Source organism: Bactrocera oleae, chromosome X (genome assembly GCF_042242935.1).
Source record: "Bactrocera oleae isolate idBacOlea1 chromosome X, idBacOlea1, whole genome shotgun sequence".
NCBI classification, from domain to species: Eukaryota; Metazoa; Arthropoda; class Insecta; order Diptera; family Tephritidae; genus Bactrocera; species Bactrocera oleae.
The window spans coordinates 31,570,507-31,585,071 of NC_091541.1; the positions used below are offsets into that span (position 1 = coordinate 31,570,507).

The window sequence follows — 14,565 nt, forward strand, 5'->3', positions numbered from 1 at the left end:
TGTCGTGGTCATTTGTGTTTATGACTATAATAAAGATAGAGTATAGGAAACTTTATTTGGATATGAAGCTTCGCGCAAAGGATTTCTACGTCTGAGGCTCAGACTTCTATCTTGTAGTTACATCATTCTCCACTTTTTATTTCTTTAGACCTGGCAAAATTCGTTGAAGTATCGAACTTTTAGTAATGTTCATGAATGCAGTTAAGTGGAAGGTCGGCGACAATATTACGCTTTCTACTTGTAGACATTTTTTTATCAAGACTTGAGTTGCTGCGATAGGGTGTTTAATATAGCAGATATAGTTTAAGGAGGAGATTATAACCATTTTACATAAATTTTTCTCTCATAGTATAAACAATTGAAATTCTTGGTTCCAACATTTTCAAAACATACCCTAGGTAATATACAGGGATCGTTGATAGATAACTCTACACAATATCGTAGGAGATATATACATACACGATCAATAAACATAAAAAATGTAAACTAATAATATTATTTTAAAAGCTGCGTTTATATCAAGGAATCAAATAACAATGTATTCTTACCGAGCGCATTCTACGCCTAAAGACCGTCCGTTGATATGGTCCGAACATGCGCCGATAGTAAAACTTGAGGTATTGTTAGCCACTGAAGCTGCCGCAGCTGCTGCTGCTGCAGCAGCCACAGCTACAGCAGCAGCTGCATTTTGTTGCTGGGTTGTCGCTGTCGCCGCTACTGTCGCAGTTGAGACATTGACAGCTGTAGGAGATGTGGCCATGTGTGCAGGAGATTTCATAATAGCGCTGCTGGTACAACTGCCATTATTGCGATTTGGCGAGCATTGCGACGTGTTGTTGGTAAGCTGGTGTATTGAACTGTGATACGGAGACGACTTTAATTGTTGAATTTCGCAATTCTTACAGTCGCTATCCTTATAGTCGGCATGTTCAGAACAATTGCCACTTACATCGGAATACGTTTTTTGTTGTTGTAAATTAAGATGCTGTTGCAAAAAGTCGGTGAACAATTTAGCGTTCGTTTTTTGTGCATCTGTAGTACTGCAGTTGATATTTCTGTCATCAGATAAAGCTGCCAAAGAGGCATGTAAGCAGCTGAGTTGAGTGTGCGTGGGTACAATGGACATTAATGCAGGTTGAGGGGTGGCATAGGAGGTACTGGTCATTGTTGCAATTTGTCGCTGCTGCTGCTTCAAAAATGTAACTGTTTCTGCCAGTGTATCTGTTGGATTCAACATATTACCTTCCTCTGATACCGTTCCTGAAGATGCTTCAAAATGTACAAAGTCACCATGAGTAGTTGGAGCATTAACTGTTAATGAGGACATTTCTATCATTTTATCATGAGTTTTCCTAAATGTTGTCAAAGGCGGGCTACGGATGTAATCTGAGTATAAACCGCGTTCGTCATAACTGCCCATATCACAGGTCATAGCGGTGTTTTTATTTGTAGGGATCGGAGACGCTATCAATCTTGGCTTCAGTTGAACATCAGCACTTGAGCATAAAACGCCGCCAGATGCAGTTCTATTGTCCATACTATATGGTTCGTCAAGTTTAATAATATTTTCTGATTCTTTTTTTGGTAATAAGGGTGGGGTTAGTGCTAACATGTTCTCTGTTAAGGGAATCAGTGATCGTGATATCGATGCACTTTGCATTTTGGACTCAGTACTGTCGTTCGATTCTATGGCTACATTTGCCTTTATATTTTGCTGCTGCTGTTGTTCACTGGTTTCAAATTTAGGGCTTGATAACAGTGTTGTTACTGCAGTTGTTGCTGCAGTATCGCTCACCTCATTTCGCTGCCCCTGGAGCATACATTTTGAAAATGAGGTTGTTTGAAATAGATGGCTATCGTTAATACATTCGATTGCGCTGGACAACGTAGTTGATGTTATCTGTGATGGTGACAACACGGTATGTGCTATTGGTACTACTGCTGATGACACGGGGGAAGCTGAAGATGAAGATGGCGATAATGAGTTAGAGTTTGACGATATTGGCGCTGGTTTGTCCGATTTTTCAGCTCTTACACATCCTGTACTCGAACTTTCAGAGATGGAAGTATCAACTGCACTATCCAGTCTACAAGAAAATACTTGCGATGTACCCTCATTAAATTGAATATCAGTCTCAGAATTTAATTTATCATTTTGGATTGCATTGTGCACATCAATTGGCTCAAGGAATGATATTTGCGGCCGTTCATCCATATTTTGCGGCTGTATAATTACGCTCGAGTATTCGCAGTTTAATAAATGCTGTTCTTTTGTTTGTAGTGTCAATTGATGTTCTGTGTTAGCGTGTAAGCTAAAAGATTTTGCGTTCCCAAATGACAGTTTGCATATAAAGCACATCAATATCGGCTTTTGTATTTTGGAAGATCTTTTGTGGTCGTTGCTACTATCGCTATCGTTATCGTCGAAGGTGCTATATCGGCGACGCTGTTGCTGTTCGATATACGATTTTCTGAGCTCCGTTTTCTCCACACTGCTTTTGTCGATGGTGGTAGTGTTAGCAACGATGGCGGTTGTAGCATCCTGAGCACTCACAATTCGAAATGAATGTATACGTGGGCTTCCGCTACATTTTAAGGCATCGGGTCCTTGTCCATCTTGACCACCTGGTGCTTCTTTTAACGTAGTCGATGTTGTACTCAATGTTGTTGTTGTCGCACTTGCTACAGTTGTTGATGTTATGTTTTGAGTTGTAGCACTTGTTTCCCCAACCACATTTGACGTCAGTAATTGCTTAGATTCACTCGTTTTTTGTACGGTTTTTGCTGTTAATTCATTGGCATGAAATTCAGAACTAAAAAATTAGTTGAATTGTCGAACATTCAAGAATAATTTAAAATCAAACAAAATAAAGAGGGGCTAATTTCGGCCACAGCCGAACTCTAGATGCTCTCGAAATTCAAAAAAATTAAAGGCATATGTTTTCTAAAATTTATATAATATAGTTCTTATACTTGTAAAACAACTGTTTGATAATAGACGAAATTGAAAGATTATGCTATAGTTGACATTTGTACTCATTCATATTAAGATGACGTGCTTAATTTCCGAAATATATACAATAAATTCATCTTGATAAAGGGAAATCCGAATATTCAAAATATTGGTGTTAGAGGGAGGCAGTGGCGTAGCTACCTTGGGTGGCACCTGGTGCGGAAGTTGGTGGTGTCACCCCAAGGAAAGTAAAAAGCAATAAATGTTATATGATAAAGGACATTGATAATTTATTATTTATAATATTGAAGAAAAAACAAAACCCAATAATAACTAAGACATAAAAGAAATTGTTATAAAATTAATTTAATTATTATTTAATTTCTTCTTTCTAGCTTTGGCAGCTGCAAACTCAGCAATAACTTCATCGAAAAATAGTTTTTTATTAATTTTAACTTACTGAAACTCCTCTCACATGAAGCTACGGACACGCAAACCGTCATGAACAATTTCAGTGCAATCATAAGATTTGGAAGAGATTCTGTAAAATCCCATTCTACAATAAACTTTAAAAAATCTAGCGACACCCCATCAGTTACCGTATGCATAGAGCTGAGCTAGTGTTAGTGGAGGAATCCCCGAAAAAGAAATTTTTGTTCTAGCGATTTATTTTTGAGAGACCGGGTAGGTGTCACCCCAAAACTGGTGACAGGGTCGGGCCCCCTTTGCTACGCCACTGAATGGAAGTATGTGCCGATAATTTGCTATGCTATCTTATGCTAATTTCTTTCTATTTTTAGCAAAAATTCATTATTTCACTTACTTTCATTTCTCGTATAGTCTACCTGGTAGCTTGAAAATTATTGTATTTTGGGCATAAAATTGTAAAGCCCTGTCAAAGGAAACATGTCCAGTTAAATTTTGTTAGATATCTAACGTAGTGACCGATTTATTCAGCAAATAGAATAAGGATCACTATTACGTCACTATATGGATACAAGGGGATGGTCTGAATCAATTTTACAAATTTTTAGCACACCACTTTGCTGCCGTGAAAAGATGCCGACTTAATTTCATTAAGTTTTATGACAATTTAACCGGTATTTTTAGTATAAAGTATGTCATATCCGAAGATCCCCATATTCTTCGGATTTAGTTCATAATGTTTAGAATTCGTCCCTATTGTTTAATTTAAACGACGTTATTACTTAGACAGTTAAAATACTTTTAGTATTTTTGTACATAACCGTTATATGGAGCGAGGCGTGGTTATTGGTAGGTAGGTAGGTAGGTAGAGTGGCTGTCCGTGGTTATTACTACAGAACAATTATTATTATTCTCCGTACATAAAAATTCTTTGCTGATACCAAAATAAATAATGCAATAATAAATATATTTATAATTAGCAAAAGTCGTATGTTTTTTTCCTGACTAATTAGGCTTTAAAAGGAGTTTCTAGTATTCTCAGTTAATAGGGCTAATAACATTTGCAAAGAATACCCTTCATAAAGAAGGAGGAAGGCGAAGTAGAATTATCTTGCCACTTCCTCCTCTATTGTCCGGCCTTTGCCAGATTGAGATTGAAATATATCGGTAGACACACCTTTGGAGTGTCTAGCGAAATTGCTGGGATTTATATTAAACGCATTAAAAGTTTGTAGTAAGCTCAAAACGCTTCGTCGATCTATGAGGTGATCCACTATTAGGTTTTTATGGATAGCTAAAAGGACAAATATCTGCCAAGTGAGATACATCGATTTTGGATCAACCCTCCGACCTAACCTAACCTAATTCTTCACAAGTGCATTTCTTGTAGCAACTATTTGTATAACTAAATCTAAAAAGAGGCCAACCGTTTTTATCCAACGGAATACGTTTTCTACTTCGAATTCTAGCAACTTTATTTACTATAAACAACCTTCAAATCAAACAAATTTACTTAATAAGGAAAAAGGATCTTGATTTTCATCAGTCAGTCTGAATGGCAGCTATATTCTATGGTGGTCCGGTCTGAAAGTTTTCTTCGGAGATTGCACCCTTGCAGACAATATTCCTTGCCAAATTTCTTAAAGATATCTCGTCAAATAAAAAAGTTTTCCATACAAGAACTCTATTTTGATTCATTCATATTCAGCTAGATGCTATAGTTTATAGAGAAGAACGTTTTAGATAAGCTCGTCACGCTGTTCATTTATATATATATACTTTATGGAATCTTCCACGTTTTTTTCTGGGTGCTACAAACTTCGTAGCAAACTTAATATTACTCTGTCCCTGGAGCACATTTGCAGAGAACAATTTTTAGTTCCCCTTGTGTGAATACAAATTATCAGTATAAGTCATTCGTTAAACTACTTCAAAAGTTTGTATTAATTGGCTAAATATATTTACTACTTGAATCCCTTTTCATAACTCTTAACGGCTTTAGTGCATATTCCTATCTCTAGCACACTCTTTATTTTTTCCAAAAAATAAATATTCTAAAAAATCTTATGCTATGTTCGCACCGACACAAAATTCGTGTTTTCATAGACAAAAGAGGTTTTCACGCGAAAACTTGTGTTTTCATTCATACAAAATCTGTCAAACGAAAACACAGTTTTCGCTGAAAACCCCTTGAAAACTTACATTCCACTCATTATAATCGGTGCCAGCTCTAGTTTAATCGATATTATAAGAAGACATATTTTGCCAGCCCTAAATGTCAGTTGACAATTTTTTTACTTTCCATAATTGGGCTAAACGTACCCTACAAGAAACTGCTGATGGGTTCACCAATACACTCACATTTGATATGTCAGTACTGTTAATTTACATTTGCATTTTTAAATTCAGAACTATCCACTGATTGGAGAAAGACGTACGCAGAGCTATTGAGAGGAGGAGATGGCCTCAAGTGAAAATTTATTTTTATATTTTCATATTTTATTATATTTTTTGTTGCATTCCTTTTATATTTAAGTATATTATTATAACTAATTTTGATCAAAAGTTTGAAATTTATTAAAGAAATAAAAATTATATTATCTACTGCGCAAAAGAATTTTTCAGTCCTAACTGACAATTTTCAGCTATGCCGGATTTATGGTATCAATGACTCAGAAAAAACAAAACAAACAAACAAAAAGAAAACAATAATCTTAAGAAAATTATAGAAACTTTGTTATGCGCGCTGAAAAAAATTGTTCAGCTATGACTGTCATATTACCCATCAGATGACCGTCACTGTTCTTGTAGGGTACATAACAAATGTAAACAAATAGATGTGTGAACTGTCAATGAAAACACATCGAAAACAACACACAATGTCGGTCAGAACGACTTTGATTCCACAATCCACAAATTGTGTTTTCAAGAGGATTTCAATTCGGTGCGAACATAGTATTAGATTAATTAGTGAGAGTTAAGCTAACAAATAATAATCAGCACAAAAATTTGAACATAACCGCATTATTCTTAAAAGATATGATAAGTTAACAACATAATATGTAAGGAATCTGTTTACCATTCAAAATTAAATCTTGCGTCGAGTTTTCTGTAGCGATTATGAAAGCATTACCATCCAAATTGAAAACGATTTTGCCTTGAAAAAGTTCGACATCCGATCTTATCATTTGTTCCTTGTCATCCGTTTCAAGTTTCTAAAATGCAAATTAGAAACACTGTTATATACGTGAACTTATAAACATTTCTTCAATATACACATATGCAATTTTAAGACCCGAAATTTGTATAAAAACCAAGTCTCTGTAATTTTTGAATACTGTATATGAAATCACTTAGGCGTGTCAGTTTCTAGTAGGTAGGTAGAGTGGCTGTCTAACGACCTATAGGAGGCCCATTGTGATACCACCGGGACCAATGTTCCCTCACTCTATCGTTTCCTCTCTGAACCAACCTATGCTCCTGATGAAGCTCATCAGTACAAATAATTTTATATTACCAGAGTTCGTATGTCATTCCTTTTGAATTTTAATAGTCGGTTTGTGAGACTCACGCTCCATTCCTGCCACGTTAGTCTGCTGGTTGAGCAGGTTATTGATTGTCTCCACCGAGACTCTGCTATATTTATAGCATGTTCGCTGATTAATGTTTGCAAGTTGCCAGGGGCATAAAAATACCCTCTTTTTCAGGGTTAGTTGTAGAGTGGTACCTGTTCTGGCTAGTTAATCTGCTTCGCAGTTACCAGGGATATCACTATGCCCTGGAACCCATTGCAGGTTTATCGTGAAGTAGGATGTTAGATCCTCTAATAGATCAAGACATTCTTTCACTATCTTTGATGAGACCATAGGAGACTATATATATATATGCTCCTTGTTGTGAGCACACTTTTTGTTAATACAGCAAGGCTTTCTTTGATTGCTGTGATCTCCGCCTGGAAAACACTGCAGTGGTCTGTTAAGTGGAAGGCGATTTTGGTCTTCGTCCTTTCTTAAGATTACTTACTACCTATTATTAAAAAAAAATCAGATTTGAAACCAAGCGGAAACATGGAAATCATAAGGACCTCTTGCTTCCATTTTTGATATCAAGAGCATAATGCTGGTATATGTTTTTAATATATTCCAGATATTGACCGATATGTCCAGCACGCAGTGAAGAAAATATAGCGGCCGTAGCTGAGAGTGTACACGATGACCGTAGAGAGTCTATTCGGAGCCGTTCGCAGCAACTTGGACTGACGTATGGAACGACTTGCGTAAAAAATACAGCTTGTGCAAGAACTGAAGCCGCTCGACCTTCCCAAGCGACATCGCTTCGCTCTTGACAAGTTCCAAGAAGATCTGAAGATTTCGAGCCAAATTTTGTTCAAGATGAGGCCCATTTCTGGCTCAATGTGTATGTAAACAAGCAGAATTGCCGTATTTCGGACGAAGTACAACCTAAAGAGATTCAGGAGCTGACATTTCATCTAGAAAAAACAACGATTTGGTGTGGTTTGTGGGCCGGTGGAATTATCGGTCCATATTTCTTCAAAAATGATGCCGGTGAGAACGTAACCGTCAATGGCTACCGTTATCGCGCCATGATAACTGACTACTTGTTGCCTGTAATTGAAGCTCGTGATCTCGGCGACATTTGGTTCCAACAAGACGGCACCACTTCCCACACATCGCATCAATCAATAAATTTATTGAGAGAACACTTCGGTGAGTAGATAATTTCACGTTTTGGACCGGTCGATTGGCCACCAAAATCGTGTGACATCACACCGTTAGAGCTTTTACTGTAGTGGTATGTAAAGTCTAAAGTCTATGCGGACAATCCTGCTTCGATTTAGGCCTTGAAGCAAAACATCATACGTGTCATTCGCCAGTTACCAGTCGAAATGCTCGAACGAGTCATCGAAAATCGGACTCAACGAGACGTAGCCGCGGCCAACATTTGAAAGAGATAATCTATGCCAAAGAATGTTCTTTCAAATGATTATAAACATTTCCCACTAAATTTGAATTTTCTGTGTTTTTTTCTTTAAAAAAGTATAAAACCTCGAAACGGATTACCCTATATAACCGAATATGTAAACCTAACCGGCCAACGGTTTGCTAGTTCTTTTTAACCATGGGGTTGATAGAAACAATATTAAAGTCGAATTAAGGCAGCTGTATACTATATTGGTCCAATGTTAACAATTTTGGTTTGGATAGCAATCTATGCCAAATTTCGTGGAGTGGAAAGTTTTCCTTAATTTGGCTTGTTTTAGATCGATCAGTTTGTAAATGAGCAGCTTTTTGGGGAGAAAAGAACGTATGCAAAATTTCAGACGGATGAGATGTCAAAAACTGAGGGACTAGTTTGTATATAGAGACCGACATGGCTAAATCGACAGCTCGTCACGCTGATCAATTATATGTACCGTGGTTCACATGCATAATCGAACACACTTTACTGAAGGAAGGAAGGAAAGAAAAATTTTATAAAAAGTTGCTAAAAAATAAATTTATGTTTTTTAAATGATCCATATATTTTCATTAAATAATGTAGTTTAATATTTTATCATTTTTTTCGCAAATTTTTTGCGTTTAGCGAAAAAGCGCGAGTTAATACAAAACACAAAGATTTTAATTTCACACGAATAATCGGACACGAAAATTAAATGAGGTTTAGACAGGTCTGTTAAAAGATTAGGATTTTGTGACGTAGCCTTTTGATTACACAACAGCTTGTAATCTATTTGACCAAATTGAGGGACAAAGTGAGGGATAAATTTTATCCTATTTCTCTTGTAAGGCCTGTTTTAGTTGTGTAATGTTGTTATATTTCTTCTATAAAGCCTTCTTGACAGTTCTTCGCAAACATGTTCGATAACATTTAAATCAGAAGACTGGGGAGGAGTCTGCAATAGTTTCGGGCAGTTGTGTATTAATCAGAGCTTTGCAACTTGCGAAGTGTGGGTCGTTATCTTGATAAAAAGCAAAACTATCTTTAATACCCACTTTTTCTGCACTTTGCTTAACATTTTGTTTTATGATGTTCCGATATTGAAAATTGTCCATGGTGTCTACAATAAATTGTAAGTTCCCCACTCCAGCAATCACATGTTTATATATATTTATATAAGTTATAGAAATTGTTTTGTATGAAAATTTGAATGAAAACGTTGTGTTCATGAAAGTATTGTCCGCCATAGAAGATTTCACTATACTTTATAGGGTCTCCGACAAACTAAATGACCCCCTTTAATGTAATGGGCTCAAAAAATCGATTAATTTTTTCTTTCATATTAAGAGTGCAATAACGTGTCGAAATTTCGAAGCCGTTTTAAGAGCGGCTTGAAAGTTGTAGGGTACACTCAGCACATGTAAGTGCATGGAATGAATATCATCAATTAAAACTTCCCCAAATTTCGATTTTCTTTAATAGCAAAAAACCTTTATTTCAAATATCTACCAAAAGTTCCATTTTTGTATATTCATTTGATAATAGTTCATTCCGTGAATTTAGGCTTACAGGTTAAAACACTTTTATTATTTTTTGTATGAGATAAGTCATTCAGTCGGAATCGTGAAGGAAATGCGAGCCCATATTTTCGATGCGGGGGTGTTCAGAACACTGTAACTCATAATCTACACAATATTTTTAGCTTAAAATTTAAATTTACACTTTTGAAGTATATGTTAACAAATGATAATAAACTTAAAGCTCTATATATTTTCTGGTCGTAGAAAAAAAGTCTTAAAAAAACTAAAAAAAAGGCCGTCAATTGAGATGACCCCTTAATATACCCTGTTCTGTTCAGGGTACAAAAATAATTGTTTGGAAATAATCAGACTTTGTTTATGGAAGTTCGAATATTGATTTCCTGAACTTTTGTTCAGTCAAACCATGCTAAGTGTAAGATTTTTTGTTTGTTTTTGTAGTAACTTATTTATTTACAATCTATCAATAAGAATATATAGTAAATTAGTTAAAAATTTACCATTACAACAGAAATAGTTGAACTCCAGTGAGAACAGCTATTATATTCCAAATTTTATATTTAAGATTTTATTTACAATACATACACAACTTAATTTCTAAAAGATAAATCTAACACATGATTTCTTTTGAGTCTTCGGTCTGTATCGCTATTATCTTGTAGGGCTATTGCCAGAAGATTTGTATGATTATGCAGTCTCTCAACGTACTTTGTACTTATTCTGGGAATTTCATCCTTAACGTATAGAATGTTTAAATCTTTATGAATTTTATCATTAGCCAGAAATTAGGGGACGTTAGCAATATGTCTAAGCGTTTTGGACTGATATTGTTGAAGAATCTCAATATTTGATTGGCTCGCAATACCCCACAGTTGGATAGCATTTTAGCTTGCTTCAAAATAGCCTTGTAAAGCCGAAAAAGCTGCGATTTTTTCCAAGCAGCCAATACATTTTTTTTGTTCTTATATTGAATTTCTTTGTCATTAATATGACTTTTCCAAGTTTATCTTTGATTTATATCAAGTCGAAGATATTTGACGCAATCATTATGAGAATTTGTATATTTAACAAGTAAGGAAGAGCTAAGTTCGGATGTAACCGAACATTTTATACTCTCGCAAAGTCAAATGGTATACTCGTTGATTTCTTTGTGGATTGGCTGATATTTTCAGTAGAAGGTCAACTATAGGCACTGGGGTCCACATATATTCAGTACTTAGGGGCTTGAACAGTTTTGGTTCGATTTAGACAATTTTTGGTCACAAGGTGCCATACTTTAAACGTATTATTCACGCAAAGTTTTAGCCCGATATAATCATTGTTACTTGATATGCATAGTGGAAAGTGAAAGAATCAAATGGAATTGAAAATGGTGTTATATGGGAAATAGGCGTAGTTGTAGTCCGATTTCGCACTAGAACATAGAAATATGAAAAGAACGTTATGCACCGAATTTGGTTGAAATCGGTTAAGCAGATCCCAAGATATGGGTTTTCACCTAAAAGTGGGCTGTTCCACGCCCATTGTCTAATTTTAAACGCGGTTCCTATAAAGTCATCTCATACCATCCCAGAGATAAAATTTAATGTCTCTGGCGTGTTTAGTGCTTGATTTATCGCGCTTTTAGTAGTTTTTAACAGTACCGTTATATGGGGAGTAGGCGGAGTTGCCACCCGATTTCAACTATTTTCACACTGTAGGTAGGGGTTTTAAAAACATTTGCTTCTAGTGAATTTTGTTATTATAGCATTAGCGGTTTAGGAGATATGCACATTACACCTATTAGAGGCGGGACCACGCCCACTTTAAAAAAAAAATTTTAACTGCAGATGCCCCTCTCTAATGTGATCCTGTGTACCAAATAACAGTCTTGTATCTTATTGCGGAGCTTAGTTATGGCAATTTGTTTGTTTTTGATTAATGGCGTTTCGTGGGCGTAGCAGTGGTCCGATTACGTCCATCTGCAATACCAACCGTCTTACGGTACCAAGAAACAAGTGTACCAAGTTTCATAAAGATATCTCAATTTTTACTCAAGTTACAGCTTGCACGGACGGACAGACGGACGGACAGACGAACGGACGGACAGACAGTCACTCGGATTTCAACTCGTCTCTTCATCCTGATCATTTATATATACATAACCCTATATCTAACTCGATTAGTTTTAGGTGATACAAACAACCGTTAGGTGAACAAAACTATTATACTCTGTACCAACAGGTTGCGAGAGTATAAAAATAAACCAGACCAAAAGTTACAAAATTATTGATAGTTTCATGAATTGTGAACACATACACATAGTCAATAAAGTCTGCGTTTACCCGACACATTTTTTTAAGTGAAGTAAAAACACAATGTAAATAGGTGTTTCAGTTTAAATTTTCTGCATGCATTTCTTCTTTATATTCTTAAGTTCAAAATGCAAAAACAAAAATTTATATTCGTATTTTAATTTTTGTGATAACGGGATTTTAGTGTAAGAACAAGTAAACATACGCACCACTAAGTCTGCGTTCAGTTAGCTTGAATTGGAAATACCGTTACTTCTCATGAATTTGTTCGTTCTTTGCGTAGATTCTATTGTGTTTTAATATATTTAGTCGTTTAAAGAGCTCGTGATGCGTTTTAATAACATTTAAAAAAAATTAAAACCAAAGGAAAAGAAATTAGTCTGTCGGAAAGAAAAATAATCATTAAGTTGTGGAAAGATGGCGAAAGTTTCAGAAAAATTGGGCGAACTATTGGAAGAACGTATTCTTCTGCCCAGCGCGTCGTAAACAATTTAAAAAAAAACCGTAATTTTAACGTCAAAACCGCAATCTGGCCGTCCGAAAATATTATCAGCCCGGGAAGGACGGAAAATAATAAATATGGTGAAAGTTAACCCTCGAATTACGTCCACAAAGATTATTGAAAACCATTAAAACAATTTGTGCCGAAACTGCTAGAAAAATTTTACGAAAAGCTGGATATCATGGTAGAGTCGCTCGAAAGAAACTATATATTTTACTTGTAAACAGGCGAAAGCGCATTGAATTTGCTCATGTTTATATAAATAAGTCGCCGGAATTCTGGAGACAAGTAATATTTTCGGATGAAAGTAAATTTTGCATTTTTGGCATAAAAGGTCGACAAATTGTGTGGTGCAAGTCAGAAACTGCCCTTTAAAAGCAAAATATTGTTGGTACAGTTAAACAGGGAGGTGGCGGAATTATGGTGTGGGGTTGCATGGCGGCTGGTGGTGTGGGTCAGCTTGAATTTATTGAATCCACAATGGGGTTATTAGAACATTTTCAAAAACAAAGTGCAGAGAATCTTGGATTATCTTCGACGCTTTGGTTCCAACAAGAAAATGACCCGAAGCATACTGCGAAAATAGTTAGACTTTGGCTCTTGTACAATGCTCCTGGACAACTTAAAACGCCCCCTCAATCCCCTGACCTCAATCCTATTGAGCATCTATGGAGTCTGTTGGAAAAAAGAATTCTTCATCCTACAATAACAAGTAAAGAGGCTTTACTAAGTGTTATGAAAGAAGAATGGTCCCAGGTTACAGCTGAGGAAACAGATAAATTGGTAAGATCAATCCCAAATCGATTGAGCGAGGTTTTAAAACAACGCGGTTGTCCAACAAAATATTGAATTTAATTATTCATTATTATTTTTAATACTTTTGTAACTAACCTATGTTTACTTCTATTTACTCTAAAATTCCGGTTTCACAAAAATTAAAATAGGAATATAAATTTTTGTTTCTGCATTTTGAACTTAAAAATATAAAGAAGAAATACATGTAGAAAATTTGAACTGAATTACCTATTTACATTGTGTTTTTACTTCACTTAAAAAATGTGTCGGGTGCACGCAGACTTTATTGGCTATGTGTATATATCCTAGATCGATCTTATTTCTATTTTTTGTATTCCTTGTCAAAAACCATTTTTTTACCACAATCTCATAAAATGTTAGGTTACATTCGAAACTGTTATGTGTTTAATCAACATAACAGCATCTGATAAATTAACAAATAAATGCAACAAATATACGTGATTTAACTCTATAATCTGTTGTACAAACCTGTAATTCAATTGATTATTATAATTTATTTTTTCTCATATAAATTATTATTCTTCTAAATCAGTGAAATTATTCATGCCATAACCCATATAAGCATAAGGATATAATTGTATTAAATTGAACAAATGTGCATCAAAAAAATTGTGACTAAGCATTCTGCAGTATAAGTATATTCAAAATAATAGCAACGAATTATGTGCCCAGACTTGATATATAATATATGCAAACTACGTCATCAAACGTCATACTTTCAAAGGCATTTTATAAAAAAAAAAACAGTCGACGCGATTGGCTCAGCTTCTCACTCTATTTGTATGATCAATCACTTCTTTTTGAATATGCCTTGTATTTAAGGTATATAGAAGCTAGCTGCCATACAAACTGACCGATCAAAATGATGTTTTTATATGGAATCTTTTGTATATGTGAAGGGTTTATAGCGCAACCGAAGTTAACGTTTTTTCTTGTTTTGTATCAATTAATGTTAGTAAGAAAAGTAATTGTTTCAATTATTCATTTCTCTTCGTTTTCTTGTAGACCACACTCCTATTATTTTGAACTTAGTTTTAATGTAATTGTTTTGATTAGCCAATTAAATGGAAGTAAGTC

General features: G+C 35.3%; 1 protein-coding gene across 9 annotated transcripts in view; it reads right to left on the reverse strand.

The window, feature by feature from the left end:
- Positions 1-14,565, reverse strand: part of zfh2 (Zn finger homeodomain 2) — a 193,786-nt gene that overhangs the window by 80,510 nt on the left and 98,711 nt on the right. For all 9 annotated transcript variants that reach the window (XR_004977376.2, XR_011397415.1, XR_011397413.1 and 6 more), the window contains exons 3-4: positions 6,459-6,594; positions 549-2,784 (exon numbers count right to left, since the gene is read on the reverse strand). Coding sequence is in view for 4 of the 9 variants with exons in the window: in XM_036367160.2 (XP_036223053.2) it covers positions 549-2,784; positions 6,459-6,594 (2,372 nt within the window). In the remaining 5 variants the exon portion in view is untranslated. The remainder of the gene's footprint in view (positions 1-548; positions 2,785-6,458; positions 6,595-14,565) is intronic.